Below are 18,333 nucleotides of genomic sequence, written 5' to 3' on the forward strand. Positions count from 1 at the left end.
TGTTTCTCGTAACACAGCAACCATGGTAAACATTTCTAGCTTACTAGGTTTCAAGGTGGAGGAGAAACTAATCATTTGTGTGGCTGATTACCCAGTCCTGTACGATACATAGCTGTATTCGTACAGATTTTTTTTAAACGATGCATGGCGCAAGGTTGCCGAAGTTGTTGGTGCTTGTACATTCAAATTCAGTCTAGTCACATTACGTAACTTCGTTCTGTGGTAACTAGCTAGCTAGCCAGGCTGGAACTCCCTACTGTATCGTATCGACAGATTAGCAGAGACTTTGAGTAATATAATAAAACGTTTTTTACACATGTCAACGTGTATGTCTATTAAACAGTTTTGTATTTTGTATACAAGTTGTATTTTGATCGATGTTGCGAGTACGTAAACCCAAGTCTGCACACTTGGCCATGACAACTACAACAGTGACTTTAGAGAACTACATTCTACATTAATCTGTTTGAAACGCCCCCGAGCGTGGTGAACTGTGGGAAGGCGAGCGATGGCAAGCGATTTGCGTCGCTGCAGTGTGAACGCACTGTAACAGTGCTTGTCCACTGCAGCGACGTGATGCGAGCGACGCAATGTTTTCCATTCATTTTCTATGGAGCCAGGCGAATCGCTTGCGTGGTGCATTGTGGGTAGCGACGCGACAGAGTTGATATTTTCTCAACTTTACGCAAATGAGGAGCGATTTTTGCTAGCGATGGCCAATCGGAGTGTTTTCTTGTTTCTCGTAACGCAGCAACCATGGTAAACAGCTTTCTAGGTTTCAAGGTGGAGGAGAAACTAATCGTTTGTGTGGCTGCTTACCCAGTCCTGTACGATACATAGCTGTATTTGTACAGAGATGTTAATAATAAAAAAAGATGCATGGCGCAAGGTTGCCAAAGTTGTTGGTGCTTGTACTTTCTAATTCAGTCTAGTGACATTACGTAACTTCGTTCTGTAGTAACTAGCTAGCTAGCTAGCCCGGCTGGAACTCACTATCCTATCGACAGATTAGCAGAGACTGAGGAATATAGTAAAACGTTTTTTACACATGTCAACGTGTATGTCTATTAAGCAGTTTTGTATTTTGTATACAAGTTGTATTTTGATCGATGTTGCAACTACGTAACCCCAAGTCTGCACACTTGGCCATGACAACTAATTGTAGTTCTCTAAAGTCACTGTTGTAGTTGTCATGGCCAAGTGTGCAGACTTGGGTTTACGTACTCGCAACATCGATCAAAATACAACTTGTATACAAAATACAAAACTGTTTAATAGACATACACGTTGACATGTGTAAAAACGTTTTATTATAGTACTCAAAGTCTCTGCTAATCTGTCGATACGACCAGGGAGTTCCAGCCGGGTTTATAGTTGTAGCCCGGCTGGAACTCCCTGGAACGTAACTTTGTTCGAGAGTACAAAGTACAAAAAAAACACCAGGAGCACCGACAACGTCGGCAAACCTGCGCCTGGCCTCATTCTTTTTATTAATGTCTTTGTACAAATACAGAGACGTATCGTACAGGACTGGATATGCAGCCACACAGGCGATTAGTTTCTCCTCCATCTTAAAAACTGAAAGCTAGAAATGTTTACCATGGTTGCTACGTTACGAGAAACAAGAAAACACTGCCATTGGCCATCGCTAGCGAAAATCGCTCCTCATTTGCATAAAGTTGAGAAAATCTCAACTCGATCGCGTCGCTACCCACAATGCACCACGCAAGCGATTCGCCTGGCTCCATTGAAAATGAATGGAAAACATGTTGTCGCTCGCATCGCTGCAGTGTAAACGCACCGTAAGAGCTAAAATAGCCTACAATGCGGGAGAAGAAACAGAAAGAACTGAAGAAGAAGTAGGCTAGCTAGTCGTAACAAGAATATTATCGTTTTAACAGCTGAATTGTAGTTGGGATAACAGTAGCAGATGTAGCCTACCATTGAGTGTGTTTACTTGGCTTTCTTAGTAGGATTCAATGTGTAGATGGAATGAAACATACAGCAGTAGGTTCGATACAGGAAGACACGGCGACACTTTGTTGCAGAAGGATGATGGTGAAAGTTTTGTCCGTGGAGCATACAACGATTAATAAAAAAGAATCATGTAGACGCGTTTATTGAGTAATCGCATAACTAACTAGAGAGGGTACAATTTCTGGGGAAATTGTAGGGTGTGCTTGCTTGCGTCGGTTGCACAGGGGTCCGTTTTTTAATGACATTTTTACAACTGATATTTCTGTATATTTTATATAAAAATGCATAGGGCCTACTTATTATTTATAAAGATGACATAGATTTAAAAGCATCTTTTTTTTGCTGCTCATTTAGCCTACAACTCAAAATACGAGTGAAGTGTAGAATGAAATATGATATCTTCTCATTTCCCCTGCAAGAGGCAGCCTCATAGCTGAATCAAAACGAATACATTTGGCAGACCTAATTGACCTAATCTCTATGACTTAAACATCCTTTTAAGTTTTCCCTTCTCGTGATATTTTCAGGCATTTAGCCTAGGTACTCATATTGCATTCATTCATTAACCCCTTTGAAGATTATTCTACGACGTTACCGGCAGTAGAAGATGGAATCGCGATTCAAACAGTACCATCTGCTAACTGAAAATATGCCCCCAAAAACGTAAATAAGCTTGACATTTATTTAGTGGAAAATCGCTCATTCATAAAAAGCTCACTGGTAGCGATCATTGTCAGTAACAACGCAAAATGCGAGCCCTGTGTGGAGAAGCTGCCCCGGTAAATTGTACTACTACTGCTCTGGATAAGAGCGTCTGCTAAATGACTAAATGTACTACAGTACAGTACCAGAGCCATAGAAAAAGAGAGTTGCGACACTTCCATAGACTCCCATTGTTATCGAGGAATGCGGAAGTAAAGCTTGTCACATGCGACCTGTAGTTCCAAACATTGCATTTTCCACCGTTCAACCCCATTCATTTTCAGTGTCTCCGAAGCAAGTTAGCTGGTAAATTGATGAAAATCCTTAATTTTTTCATATTTTTACCACCACATATCAATTGTTATTAGTAGTATTTCATATAGCTAGCTTTAGATAAAGTTTATCGTAAGATTATAGCTTGTTTGATTCAAAACGCAGTTAGAGCTAGACTGTAGGTCTAGCTAGTAACATAAGCAACTTTTACTTAAGCTACCTAGAGAGCACATTTTTTCATATTTCGACCACCACATATCAATTGTTATTAGTATTATTTTATATAGCCAGCTTTAGTTAGTTTATTGTAAGCTTGTTAGATTCTAAATGCAGTTGGAGCTAGACTGTAGGTCTACGTAAGCAACACTTTTACTCTAGCTAGCTGTACATGTATCATAGCCAGAAGATCACCGGATCACTACAAACAAAAGGAGTGGAACAGGACATATTGTACAATAAAATGTTTTATTGAATGCAGTTGGTTGCCTTGTTTATTCTGTTCTATTTACCAAACTCCTTTCTTGTCTTAAATTGAGCAGTTGCTGGTGATAATGGTTAGATTCAAGTACTACAAATATAAGTGTTGGTAATGTGGTAGGCTAAATTGTAAGTGGGCTGATGAATAAAAAAACGTTTAACAAGACCCATTTACTTCAACCGTCTAAGGTTAAACGTTAAGTGGAACAATATAGTCCTCATTAGGCTACTGTTTGGTATGTACAGTATGGTAGCTAGCATAGCCATTTCTAGCTCTGCTTCACAATATTGCGTTATGTATAAGTTCATGTAATACATACATGTTAATAAAGTATCAGACATACATGATACAACACACCAGTAACCAATTGACATTATGTGTTAATATACCGAAAATGTCCGTGAATCGAGATGGTGCTGCTGTCTGTCCCGCCGAAAACCATTCAAACAGGTTGACAGCAGTGGGGGTTTTGTTTAACTACAGGGAGCAACCGGAACCACGTGACAAAAAAGCTCTAGCCTTTTTCCTGTGTTTCACTGGCAGTGAGTGTTCACAATGTTGTATTTCACTCCATTCTACACCAAACACGTCAGGGAGGACTGCCTTTTGTAGATACGAGTCTGCTGAAGATAGCCAGAATATCGGATTTCTTTAACCGAGCCTGTTTCATTCATCATTTGCCTGAGAAAGCGACTTCCGTTGGCCAGCTTCATTGAAAACCATTCAAACCGGTTGACAGCAGTGGGGTTTTTTGGAACTACAGCGAGCTACATGAACCACGTGATCACGTGTCGGCGAGATCAAAGCGTGTTGCAACTCTCTTTTTCTATGGCTCTGTACAGTACTAGAATACTACTGTGTTCGTCTTGGTAGCGATTGCGTTGGTTGAATTCGATTTAACGTTCCGTTGTACGGTTTAGGCTGAAATTAATTATTTTCATGAACAGATTGACAAAGTTTAGGTTGTGGCAATGAAGTTCAGGTTAGTAGTCAGATAGTTTCACCTATGGAAAGACTTTTGATTTAAGTAAGGGGCCCGCCGAACATGTTCTGTCGCCGTTTGACTTCCTAAACAGCTGTGTACTGTACAGTAGATGTTTTTGTAGTGTCTCGCATAGGCTACAGCGTTGCAATGAGCAACACTGGTTTGAAACCACAGGTAATGATAATTTCACCAACAAATCGTTTACTTGTAATGTAATGTCATAATAAATCCTACAACGAAAATGTATTTGTGAGGAATGTTTATTTTAACGATTGAAAACAGATGCATCATAGACCACTGTAGTATGTGTTGCCCGGGCAACAGAGGCTAATGTCATGATGCTAATGCTTCAGTGAAATAGTAGACTACCGTTTCCGAAAGTAGATGTGGGCCTACTTCCTTAATAATATCAGCTAATATTGTACATTACATTTCATAATTGTGTTTCACATCACAAAGTAAAATGAGTAAATAGTTATCACCCTGGCCTCTTTGCTTGTGGCGTTCCTGCAGCTGCCTTACAGTAAAGCTATAGTTAGCCTAGCTATCCCCCAAGTTAACAGATGCGAAACGAATGTTCTGCTACAGGTAGTCACGCGTGTTTTCGTGACGTTAGTGACGTTAGTAACGTCAGTGACTGTGGCTAGCAAATTAGCCACCGTTAGCTTCACTTTTCACCACAAAAACGCAATTTCTACTTAAACCATGCAACGGAACGTACACACCCATGTAAATCTCAGAAACGGTTTGAAAAAGTCATGAAACATAATCAGTGATATTGAAAAAAGTTGAATAGATATCAAAAAGCTGAATTATTTAAAAATAGTTTAGGGTTTTATCAACATTTTAAAGTTTAAATGGTGGCTCTAGCTGAAAGATTGAGGAAGAAGGATTTGGAAATTGAAGAAGTTTAAAGAAGTTTGAGAGGATTTGAAAGAACTCCATTGGAAACCTATGTTAAAAATATTATGAATATTGATTTATATTAATTCAAGCATAAGAGGTACAAAGCTGAAAAGCGATAGCACCCATGGCCTGAAACTGCTGAATTATTTGATAGCTGAACGGTTTTAATAGCTGAAGATTTGAAGGCGCTGAAAGGTGCCACGGAAGAAATAGAAGAAAAATAATAAGTTGATTAAAGATTCAAAGAACAATACTTCAGCATTCCAACAAATATATATGTGAGAGAACAAAGGTTGTGCTCTTGCCGAAGGCAAGCACACCCAAATATATATGTGAGAGAACAAAGGTTGTGCTCTTGCCGAAGGCAAGCACGCCCAATTAATTGCAAATTGAACATGCGATTAACATGAGATTACCAAACAGTTTGTTTGACCCAGTGTAAACAATCTAATAAACAACATGTTCAGCTCTTAAAATCTAGCATGTGCTCTCAATTTAGTATATATTTATTCATTCTATTTATTCTGAAAATACACTAGCCTACCTTTTGAGTGTATACAATACAAGATGGCGCCGATGATGGCAGTCCGGTGCGCTTTTTTATTTATTTAAGATCCTTATATGTTTTTTGTATGGACCTTCTTGCCACAGTAAATTCTGTGTTTGTGAAAACTTACATGGCAATAAAAACAAATTCTGATTCTACAAATCATCAGAAACTAAATTATCATAATAAAACTCCTAAAACAATGCATTTCAAAGCATAAATTAGTGTGAAACATCTTTAATTAATTTTAAGCAATGTAATTATACATTTCCTTAGGTTTGAATCAAATATCATTTAGCAGATCAAATCAAATCTGCTAAATGACTAAATGTAAATATAATCATCATCTTACTACTCAAAAATCATTTAATCGTGTAAATCGGGAGTCAGGTGGCAGAGCGGTTAGGGAAGCGGGCTTGTAATCAGAAGGTTGCTGGTTCGATCCCCGGCTCTGCCTGATGACGTTGTGTCCTTGGGTAAGGCACTTCACCTTACTTGCCTCGGGGGAATGTCCCTGTACTTACTGTAAGTCGCTCTGGATAAGAGCGTCTGCTAAATGACTAAATGTAAATTAAATTCAGCCAATCCATGTACTCATTACGAATATCAATTTTTGTAGTACAGATTTTTCCTAAGAATGAGGTTGGTATTACATTTACATTTATGCATTTAGCAGACGCTAAATTAGACGTTAAAGCATTATGACAGATTTGAAGTTGCAACCTTCAAATTTGCAGTCTTGCACTGTGCCACTATGCCATCATATTGCATATAGGCTTTATGGTTAAAAGATTATTTATTTTCCTAATGTCTATCATCCTAAAAATCTAGGGTTTAAATTCAATTCAGCCTTGCCTAGTTCAGTCTCAAAAACAACAGTGACAGGAACAGAAATCGATCAGATCTGTCTGATATCCTCCAGCGAGAGTTTAAGCAGAAGGTGCAGCAGGATGCAGGATGTTATGCCATGTGAAATGTAAATCTGCTATCAGCACAAGCTACACTGTCCAATGGATACAATACAGGAAATCTCAAGAAAAGTAATGCTCCGTTTTGTTTTTCCAATGGTTGAATTTTAATAATGAAAAACTCTGGATATTTGTTTCTTGATCACATACATCATAGTTTTGAACACACCTTAAAGAAAGACTATTATATGTTCAGGTATTGTGGACTATAATTTTCCAAAGAAACAATTTCCATTAAACAACATATCAGATGTAAATCAGATTATGGAATACCCAACAAACTGGTAAAATATGTTAAAAGAAAAACTTATTATGAATACAATTTGTTTAGGGTGTGTAAAGTTCTCCAATTTGGTTCAGGTTTGAGTTGGTCCTCAGAAATTGTGAATTTCTGCAATACATATTATAGATAAATATGCACATATCATACACGTTTTTAAGCAAGGAAAGTTCCAAAAACAACTCCCCCTAGAAATATAACTCACCTCATTCCTCTTAATGCATGCCCAAAGTTACGTTGCCTGTATAGGCTTGCACTTGGAACGGAAGAGGTATTGCTCGTTGATACACTGTCAGCTAAAGAGATAAAAGAAAATAGGATATGTCATAAAAAGTAGTAAATTAAATGTGCATAGACTAAAAGTTTCTTTCTTACCTCTGGAAACTTAATCTTCATATCCATACAATCAGCAGAGGTGGCCACAACGGATGCAGAAATTTCATGTTTGATATTTGATTCATGTTTTTGGTAAAACCCAACAAAGAATGCTATTCCAGGGATGTACTCTTCAACTCTGAGGGAGGAATTTATACACGATTTAATGCATTATACAGTATTTGGAATCTTAGAACAGAATCAGAAAGCATCATAAAGTTATTTAGTGGCACAGCTGAATCTTAAACATCATCTAGCTCAGAGCATCTTGAAAAATATATATATTTTAAAGCTAAATTTGGATATACATTTCTCAGTGACAATATAATCTAGAAATGGCCTCACATATGGATGGGGATTTGTACCCTATATAAAATAAACTGAATTTAGCTATTGGAATGGTAGATGCTTAGTGCTTATCAGAGCAGCATCTGAACCTGTAGCCTTCTGGGTTCACCTTTTGCCTAACTTTTTCATGTATTCTGGAACATTGTTCCAGTGCATCTTGACCTTCAGTGTTGGGTTCAATCCAAGCAGGTGTGCAGTGGCGGCGTTCATTGACATTTCATAGGACTGACACTCAGCACCCCATCTAAGGTGCATCTGTTCAAATAGACAATGAAATTACAGCTTACAGACTACTCCATTTACATCGCTTACTGTAGAATTGTTATTGTTTTTCTCAAAACCTCAGTTATTGTCAGTCTCTGGTTAGACATTGACACCAGAGTTGATTAGAGTATTTCTGCAAACTCATTTCGGTGTTACCTTGGAATCTCCATGAATGGTGTCCATGCTGACATCCGTGCACATCTTCCAGTTGGCCTCCTCTCCAACCTGCGACACAATCACCTCAGTGTTGGCCATCAGAGTTGTGGTGGTGTGGTAAACGACTGCTTCGTAACCGTCAGGCTTATCCTTGCTATCCATGGCCACAGCTTTGATGCTAAACACTAGCTCAGGAGTAGCATCCCAAACCTGGAAAGAAAGTGTGGCAAACAATGTAGTTTCTAATGCACTATTTCATCCAATCACTAATGTAATTAAGATTACAAGTAAGAAAGACATGTATTTTTGTATTGTGCTTTTAACTGTTTTTTATTATTACCTTGGCATTAACAGGCTCATTGCTACGATGTCTGCTGCTTGAGGAGCCAGAGGAGAGCCTGGCTGCTGCCTGTAGACACAAACATGAATATAAGTAAAGTATTTACTGTGTGAGCCTTGGAAAAACGCCTTGGGGTGTTGCCATGCACTCACTGCGTGCTTGTCTCGTCCAGGACTGATCTCAATATGAATCTTGTCAACAAGTTTGTTCGCTTGGACTGAGAGAAGAGAGATAAGGTATCTAGTGAAATGTTATCTTCACATGCCATTCTTATCATCTAACTACAAGTGATGCAGAAATAATATTTGAAATTCCAAGGCCTTTTGTTGGTACCTGTTCGAAGTGTATATGCAAGGTGACTGAATCCCAAGAAGTAGTAAAGAGGGTACTCATCAATGAAGTGTGCTCTCTTCACCTCAGACTCAAAACAGAGAGCTGCCCCATAGAGTTTAGCCTCAGCACACACATTTGACCTTGATTGGTAGATATCTGATTTGACAATCTGTTCAGATGAATAAAGTATGTTCAGTGATCTGAGTTTTGTTTCCTTCCTCACTCACCTGCATCTATTGCTTGCAATGTCAGAAGAATTCCATTGTTCAGAATGACCTTGTAACTTAACCATAAATAATTTTACTGTACAATTTTCTGTTGGTCTGAAGAGTTTAGTGGCTCCTTCACCGACTGCACTTCCTCTACTGAGTCAATCGAGTCTGACATCATTGGGGTCATTTTGTTCAAACTTGGATCCTCAATATTTCTTGAGACTGCATATATGTTGAAGCTATTTCATAAAATTAGATAGAATATTGTTTCATTTAAATCCAATGATACCGGTTTGAGTTAATTATGTTGTAAAATTGGTGGATATGTATTATTAGGTTTTCCATGTACATACTTGATGGAAAATAACTCTGTGTCCTTTTTCAAAGTAGGAAGATCAAATTCAAACTTCATGCTTTTAACATTGATTTTTGAATTAAATCTCCACGGCATGGAATAAATCATTTTACTCTTTAGTTCCGTTCCACACTGGAATATGTCTGTGTTGATTCCATGAAAGACAAAGTTATCCTTGGTACTTCTGAAAAGACAAATTAGACACACTCAGTGCCATTGCACATCATACTAGACTAAGATTTGACCCCAGCATAAATACATAATTAATGTAGCTGCTCTACTGTATGGACAATACTTCACCCAACAAAGCCATCTGTTTCCAGGGAAATATTGGAGGTCAGCAGCGGCCCCAACTGATCTGTCAGTGGTGGACTGATTCCGGCCTTTGCTGCATAATTGACAACAAATGTGTGATAATTTGGTCATCAAATGCAATTCTGCACCCATATGCCATACCATAGGTATTATATGCTCACCATTTAGAGTAATTGCTGTTAGTGAGCTGTAATATTTGCTTATTTCGAGTGGTAGACCAAGGGTGGTGGCTTGGATGTAGCGTGTTTCGAACATAAGAAAGGGTTTTGTCCAATGCCATGACATCCCCTTCTGAAGAGTTTCCATCATTGTCCAGACTGGGCTCTCTTTACCTGCTGAGGAATTAAAAGCCTGCAAGGAAAAAACGAAGATGAGACACTTCATGGTGACATATAATAGGGTCTTGTCACAATACCCAATGAGGGTGTGAAGCTGTGAGTTCCTTGGAAGTTTAATGACTTGAAATCTTACCATAATTATTTTCTGAAGAAAATCCGTCTTTACAGCAGCATAGAACCACTCTTGACCAAAGAGTCGTGAATAGGCAGACAGTAGAGGCTTGTCAGTAGGCAATTTTTCCCAGTTTTTCATCTAGAAATTACATACTTTTTATTTAATTAAACATTTAACCAATCAAATGAAAGGACTAAACAGAGTATGAAATATGTTTTGAAAAGACAGACAAAAACTCACCACATTGAGGATGATCGCCAAGTCATTGCGACTGAGGTCTCCTTTGAAGGCAGGAATATTTTCAAACAATTCTTTGATTCCTTCAGTACGGACACCAAACTGTAGGACATAAACAAGTGTGAAAGCTGTGAAGGAATTTTTGTGAAGGAAAAAATTATGAGTTTATGTAAATAATCTACCTCCAAAAGTTGCAATATTCTGCCGATGAAATGGAATTTTCCTTTAGCCATGATGGCTGTTGGGAAGAAGGTTGAAGCCGTTTTCAACATAAATACCTCCATTGCTGTGCCAATGAGTAAGTCATCTGGAAATCAAAGAGGCATTAGCCTTTCATACTGACAAAGGAATAAAAACTAACAACTTTAAAGGATCTGTGGAGACTAGAGAAAGAAACAAGAACATGTATGCCAAGAAATACCATTTACTTAAATCTTCAGGGCTAACTTTTCCTCCATGCAGTTTATTTGAACCTACCATTAAACCAATCCAGGCGCATAGCTCTGCTGTAGCGGAAACTAAGACGACCATATTTAGGGGCCAGGATTTTCACAGCCACATTACATGCTGTCGATCTATATAAAACAAAACAAAAAAAATCTAAATTCTGAATTGTAGAGATGTATGGCCTTGTCACCGGCTTACACATTTGTTTATGTTCATTCCTCAGTCACAGCTAGAGTTGCATGTTAATGTATCAGTGGAAGTTAGTAACATCTACATAATCGGCCTGCACACCGATCAACCATAACAATTTGACCACCTGCCTAATACTGTCGACAGGTTGTTTTGGCGGCAAGAGGGGGATCTACGCAATATTAGGCAGGTGGTCATAATGTTATGGTTGATCTGTGTGTATAGTAAAATATATATATATATATTCACATAAATTAACTTATAGGGTTAGGGCACATATTTATATTTTACTTTCAATGGGCAATATTTAGATTATAGTTACAGTTATATACATAATTATTAATTTAGCACATGCTTTTAACCACAGTGATGTTCAAATCGCTTACAGTAATTGCAGTCGATAAACAAGGACTAGAAGTGCACAGTTCCAACAGTATTACAGTGATATTAATGCCAAGGAACGATCTGTGTTTTATGATGGTTCATCAGCATCTATTGGTCAAAGAAATGTATGAACTGTTCATGCTTTCCTCTGTCACACAATCACATTCATTACAGACACTGACTAAGTGACACTGACATGGAACATTGTTAAGCAATGTCTTTAACAAATAATTCCAACATTCAGCCACATGCTACACAAAATATTGATCTATGCTCTATCAATATAAATCACACTGAATAGGCACTTAACAATATTGCCCTAGTCTAGGTGTCTGCTTGTGCTCAAAGACAAGGCCACCAAATAGCTTGGGTTAGTCTCTTTCCCTTCATCTTCCCTACGTACCTAAACATTTTATCCTCAATGACACTAAACCCCATAACTAATATCAGCTCAGTTTGGTGATAAGATTCCTGCAGAGACTTTTATGAAATGAGAAGCACTGAATTCACATAACACAGATGATTATTGTGTATCTTGTGCTAAGAAATACTCACAGGAAGTGGTTGTCTGGAGTCCTGGATGTAGCAATACTCTTCATGAGGGAATAAGTAAAGCTAGTAACATCCAAGTCAGTCTCCTCTAATAGAAATGTAGTCACTGTTGACACCATAGACATTGGTGGCTTAGTGTCAAACAGGATCATAACGGCCAGCATGCGTATCTCAGTAGGAAGTTCCCTCTGCACAAACAAGGTTAGGGTGATGTCCTGCACCTGGAACCACAAACATAGACACATATTTATGAACATATGGGAGCTTAGACTCAAAATAATTTGTGCCACTCTGCCAGGCAGACTCATTTTCATATAACAACCTTTCAAGTCCTACAAGCAGATTAAGTAATTCTAGAATATGTTTAAGTGTTTTAAGATATACTGAACATCAATTCACTTATTCACAATACTGCCTTGAAATAGGTGCTGAACAACCAGCATCAGAGACTGACAATTTTTCCTTACACTGTGAGGATCTCTAATAGCCAGGTGTCTCATAGACTGCACGGCTGCACTCAGCACTGGGGCTGGGAGGTCCACAGGGGTAGCAGCGACGCCAGGGAGAAAGCGCATTATAGTCTTGATGCTGGAGGGGTGGCCTGCATTCCCCAAGGCCTTCAGCACTATGATCATGTCCATCTCTTTGGCTGTCTTCAGGCTTTCATCAGCCAAGTCTAACAAAGGCTATTGCAAACAGACATCAGAAGAATTTAACCAAAGACATTAGCAAACAGATACATATTTGCATGTATTTAATTAACTATGATATTGAAAGAGATTTACCAGCAAATGTCAAATTTACCTGAACAGCAGTCACTGAGCAAGGTGTTGTATAGGCACAGTGCTTGTACACCAGTGAGCCATAGGCTAACACTATAGTGTTCCACAGCATAGGATGGGACTTACTGAAGGACATGGATAGAAATTCCTGTAAAGAAGACATATATGTATATAATGTATGCAACTGAATATGCAAATATCATAACATAAGTAAAAAAACCCACTTTCGCTGTCTCAACTAACTCAGCCTCTGCATTCAGATGATTGAAGGTAACAAGGAGTGTTTGTCCTGCTTCATTGGCAAATATATCACCAGCTTTGAATCTGTTTATTAAAAACTTGAGGACTTTTGCGTCAGTCATCTCAACGATCATGTCCAAAAACCATCGCCTGGTCAAAGAAAGGGATAAACATTAGTAAACATTAATCTACACATAACCTGACACTCAAGTTAGGGTTAGGGCTAGTTGTTCAAATCAAAGAAGGAAGCTGCTCAAATAAAAAAGACGAAATACATTTCTTAATAAATAAAACTGCACACCTGTGTTCATCATTTCCTGAAAACTGTTTCCACAATTCCTCCATGTTTTCAAGAGTGATAACACGCAGAAGTTGGTACACTTCTACAACATCCTCACTTGTTAAATTGTCAATCTGATAGATATTGGCTTTGGCCAGGCGCTTGATCATTTCTACAATCTGTGAATATTATTGAAAAATGTATTATACCATCACATTATAACACAATCATGTCAACCATGTAATCTTTAACTAGATGATTATGTAAAAAGTACACAGCCCTTACCTTTGGAATGGGTTTATCCAGATTTTTCATCAGAATGGGGATTTGAGCAAGCTCATTTACAAACTTGTAAACCAAACTCCCTCTGTTCTGCATGGGAACAACACTAGGGGCTACTCCTGTGTCTTTCACCCCCAGCAGCACCAGTTCCTTTCTTGAGGAAAATACATAAAAGCAACCTTATTGCACACTGAAACTTCATTTCAGTTCAGTCATTTCAGTTCACAATATTTTCAGATTTCTGGGTACACAAATATACCTCATATTGTTGCTTAGGTACAAGAACATTAGCCAAAATATGTGATACAGGGGCGTTTTAACCTAAGTGTTAAGTCAACAAGTTTAGAGATCTAAACTAAAAGATTAGGTTTGGTATGAGGATAACCATTTGAAACTGGAAAAAGAAAATAGTCTTATAATGGGCATAAGTCTATTTACAGTATATTGCCTCTGATCAATGCCAGTACAAAAATGCCACTGCCGAAGCCCATTCCAAAGTGTTCAACAATCAATTTTTTGAGGTTTTGTCCTGTAAGGTTTAACAGACCTGATGTATAATAGCAATTTATTGGAGTGTATTGTACAAAAAGATTCCTGTGTAATTGTCATACATGGCTTGCAGTTTGGAGTTGCCACCCTTCACGTTGAAGGGAGAGAAATGTTGTCGCTCCAAGGCATTAGCATTGGTAATTAGACCTCCGTCAGTAGTTGATTTGATATTATAGATGTATCTCACTGTGGAAAATATGGAATCACCTCTCTACATCCAAGTAGGACACAAAACACAGATTTTACAGGGACACACATTTTCCATATAGTACATACAATATGTTAGAATATGTAATCAAGTATTTTTGAATTAGTGTAAAGTAGACAGCTCATACTCCTCAAATAGTCAGGTTAGTGGCAAACCTCTTTTGACATCTTGTCTTCAACCGCAAGAGCCATTCCTCTGTAGAGTGCTGCTTTTTCCTGACAGTTATTGATGTCAACAGTTTGGGTGATGGCCAAATCTTTAGATTTAACATCCTCCACAATAGCATAGATACTCTGACACAATCCATGAATACCAGCCTGTTACAAATAGTAGGTACAGGTACAAATATTACAAAAATACCGGCTTATATTTTTGGTTCCCAAAAAGTATTAAGGTGGATGGACACTGATTGTATATTCAGTTTAAGGTGGATTACCTCCTCAAGCTCATAGACTCTCTGGGTGGTCTTGACCGTGACTTGAAAGAATCCAATGATGCCTCTCACAATATTGACAATGGTGTCAGGGATCCCAGCAGGGGCATAAATGTCACCAACTTGTCCCTTGGCATACTCAAACATGAAGGGTTTGGCAAGCTCTGCAGCCATCCGTTTAGTTAGTTTAGGGGAGGCGTTGAATGTGTTCTTCCCCTGGATGCCATTGAATTCTTCAAAATCCACGTCAGAAACCTTAAAATAATTTGTCAACTGCTTAGACAAATCTTTTTCACATTTGTATATATTTACAACAATGTATACAATCTTTAAGTTCTACTCTTGTCATATTTTATTAGTAGACATATATTACTCATGACTGTAAAGAATATGATTGTCTTGCATAATCATTGTAATGATATTTATACCTGTAGAAGAAAGGTTTGATCTGACACACCAATAATTGCAACTGTACACATTAGTTTCACACCAGACTCTGCCATTTCTGGCATGCCTCGTCCAATATTCACAGATCCCTCATATTTGTATTCATAGGTTTTTTGGGGGTTAAGGCCTGGTTCTGTGGAACAAAATAGACACATGATAAGGTTTAACAGACTCACTTGATCTTAATCAAAATAACCAACAAAACTGGTAATACTCACCATAGTTTTCACAGACTGAAAATTAGAAGTAAAAGAAAATATATTCAAGTAGTTAATATTAGTATTTTTTGCTAAATGAATGACATTTTACATTATGAATGAAACATACTTGCAAGGGCTACACAAAGAGAGAGCAGGAACCCGCGCATGGTGAAATCCAGGAGTGGAATACTGTTGTTCAACTGATTTCTTTAAATACTTCACTTGATTTACAATCAGACAACATGTGAGGAGCCTGAAGTTGTGGTCAAGTCCGATTTGGCAGCAGTCAGCCATAAAGTAAATACACATCGAGGACAAGGGGTCGAAGGTTGCAGAAAAGTGTGTCCACTTCATCAGTCAGTCCACTGTGACCACTACCAGTGTCAAACTGACATACCAGAAGAGGGCATGTCATTCAAAGTAAATTATGATGTAAAATTGACAAATACAGGGTGTTGTTTAAAAAAACAACCTTTTCATCACATATTCCAGTTATTCTAAGTGTAGAAAGTTTTCACACAATATTGCGAGTGTTAAGGACACATTTATAAGTACCTCATGAAATGCCAAACAACACTAGAAATGATGACATTTACCTGGACAAACATTAGCCATCTTTAACATCTATGAGTTAAGTAATCACAATGTGAAATGTAGCCAAGAACCAGATATGTGGAGAAAATGTGCCCTTAGAGGAACTACTTTTGACGAACTATATGCAAGGCAACAACAGGGATTATTCAATTCCAACCTCACAGCCATGCTCCAGTAGAGCAGAAGAGAGTGGTGAATGGTTCCTCTCCATGCCAATCCTTCCTCATTCACTTTCTGGCACTAACTAGAAAGCCTGACACAGCATGGTACTGTCTGTAATTTTGAAAGAATTGGAGTGGCAGGTTATAACATCAAGCAGAAATCCTAATGCTATTCCTATTGCCTTTCCCCAAAGCATTACAGATTGTCTTTTGGGCCATTTAGTCTACAGTGTGTCTCGGGGCACAGTACATACACCACAAGTAGCATCAAATTGTTTTGTGTATTCTTGCTTGAATTTTTTTTTTCAATGGCAAGCTTGTTCAAAGAGTCCTGGAACAAAAGCCAGGAGGGGAGAAGATTCTTCAAGAATACAAAACGATGGCAGGGATGAAGGATGCCATCGTTTTTCTCCGCAATCTTGTCAACATTATTGTTGCTGATATGTTTGAAAAATATGGGTAGGTAAATGTTAGAAAAGTTAAAGATGTAACTGTTATCCTGTATAAGAATGATTCTGTGTTCAGTATTCCTTGTGTGCAGAGAGGCCTACCCCCAAATCTGAACTCTGGGTAACACTAGGCTTACGTAAACAAGAGGACCTGGGCTTGATCACTATCTTACTGGAGAGGCCATCAAAGAGATGGTCAAGCTTAGAGGGGTCAGAGAGCGCACACACGCACACACTCGAACACGCACGCACACACGCGCACCAGGTCTATGCAAGGGAGCCAATGGGACATTTGCATGCCTTTGTTTTAACCAATGACTGTCAAGAGCGGGTCTGTTTAAATAGCTAGCTAGCACAACATGCTAGCAGACAAACTTTGTAGCACAATGGCTTGTGATGTTTTTGTCTCCTTGTGGGCCGGCCGCAAGCAATAAAGCTTTCTTAAACTTGTTCACCGACTGACTGTGCAATGCAGTGTTTCCCCTATCATTATATTAGGGCGGCGCCCCGCCCCCCCTGGAAGTTCAAGTTCATTTTGTAAAAAAAAATTATAATAATGAAAAGAAATTGCATATAGCGCCAGATCACAAAAAAAGTAATTTAAGGTTACCATTCCTATATCACAGATCTATAGCTTGCTCTTTTATTAAACAAACTAAATGGCTTTATGCTATTTATCTTATTTACATGACGGCATGTCATTTCTGTCTCTACATGGTCGGTCGGTCGCCCCCCCGCGCGTTGGTGTAGGCTGGTAGCAGAGCCGAGCCTGGTGCTGATGGAGGCCGGTAGCAGAGCCGGGCCTGGGTTCCTGGGAGGATGAGAGTGTGATTAGGGGATGCAGAGAATGGTGATGGAGGTGAGTTACCAGTTATGCATGTATAGTTACCGGGTATGGACTCGGCGTGTGGCGGAGAGTCCTTATGGGTCACGGCCGAGCAGCGGCTCGATCGGATCCCCCGGGGAGCCTGTATAGATGACAGGGAGAAGCAGAGAAAAGGGGAGGGCGGGAGGGCGACGACAAACATGCTAGCACAAGGACCAGAGCAACGGAAGACACTTCATACAAACCTCGTAATTGATACGGGGAGTTTGGTCGCATTCTTCCGTGCTTTCGCTAGGCTGATGCAAGTTTCTTGATTGGAGTAGAGGAGGAGTCTTGGTGCGCTATCTTCCTCCCAAACTTTAGTTAGTTAATCTAACTCCCTTTCTTAACAGTTCCAACTTTGTTGATGTTGCCTTCAGGAACACGTTTTTGATGCAGACAGCAATGAGGGCTACATTGCCTGGAAGATTAAAACACACAGCGAGATCTCAGCAGTGGTTGCAGGAGAAGGAGGTCTCAGACCTTAGACGGCAGCGGACCAAATCAAATCAAATTTATTTGTATAGCCCTTTTTACACACAGGCATGTCACAGAGGGCTTCACATACGCCCATAGAACTGCCCCTCAACCAACCTAAACCCTCAAGGAAGACAAGGAAAAACTCCCAGAAAAACTCTCAACAGGTGAAAAAATGGAAGAAACCTTGGGAGGAGCAATTCAGAGAGGGATCCCCTCCTCCAGAGACGGTTGGTGAGAGAGAGGAGCAGAACACAGGCTAAACATAGTCATACAGTGTCGAAGGGTTT

The 18,333-nt window shown here is 39.0% G+C and overlaps 1 protein-coding gene across 2 annotated transcripts; it reads right to left on the minus strand.

Annotated features, from left to right (window-relative positions):
- Positions 1-6,919: 6,919 nt before the first annotated feature.
- vtg3 (vitellogenin 3, phosvitinless) lies at positions 6,920-17,413 on the minus strand. Of its 2 annotated transcripts, none has more exons than XM_062451013.1 (28): positions 17,389-17,413; positions 15,516-15,530; positions 15,279-15,430; positions 14,854-15,105; positions 14,573-14,734; positions 14,272-14,420; positions 13,664-13,814; positions 13,400-13,557; positions 13,083-13,248; positions 12,881-13,006; positions 12,544-12,762; positions 12,080-12,297; positions 10,982-11,079; positions 10,687-10,811; positions 10,508-10,606; positions 10,286-10,405; positions 9,976-10,165; positions 9,800-9,887; positions 9,498-9,683; positions 9,242-9,383; positions 8,933-9,101; positions 8,752-8,816; positions 8,600-8,668; positions 8,260-8,469; positions 7,949-8,094; positions 7,492-7,630; positions 7,322-7,412; positions 6,920-7,227 (listed from the first exon to the last, which is right to left on the minus strand). In XM_062451013.1, the coding sequence occupies exons 1-27, from the start codon at positions 17,396-17,398 to the stop codon at positions 7,332-7,334; spliced, it is 3,705 nt and encodes a 1,234-aa protein (XP_062306997.1). In that variant the 5' UTR covers positions 17,399-17,413; the 3' UTR covers positions 6,920-7,227; positions 7,322-7,331. The 2 variants fall into 2 exon arrangements, with proteins under 2 accessions (XP_062306997.1, XP_062306996.1); XM_062451012.1 differs by lacking the exon at positions 17,389-17,413 and adding an exon at positions 15,625-15,679.
- Positions 17,414-18,333: the final 920 nt, after the last annotated feature.

This window comes from Osmerus eperlanus, chromosome 24, assembly GCF_963692335.1.
Source record: "Osmerus eperlanus chromosome 24, fOsmEpe2.1, whole genome shotgun sequence".
Lineage (NCBI taxonomy): Eukaryota > Metazoa > Chordata > Actinopteri > Osmeriformes > Osmeridae > Osmerus > Osmerus eperlanus.

Coding starts and splice junctions, on each gene's coding strand:
- vtg3 (XM_062451012.1), bottom strand. CDS start 15,664: ATGCGCGGGTTCCTGCTCTCTCTTTGTGTAGCCCTTGCAA. Junction 15,106..15,278: donor ATCAAACCTTTCTTCTACAG/GTATAAATATCA, acceptor AATTATTTTAAG/GTTTCTGACGTGGATTTTGA. Junction 8,817..8,932: donor TGCATATACACTTCGAACAG/GTACCAACAAAA, acceptor CTCTTCTCTCAG/TCCAAGCGAACAAACTTGTT.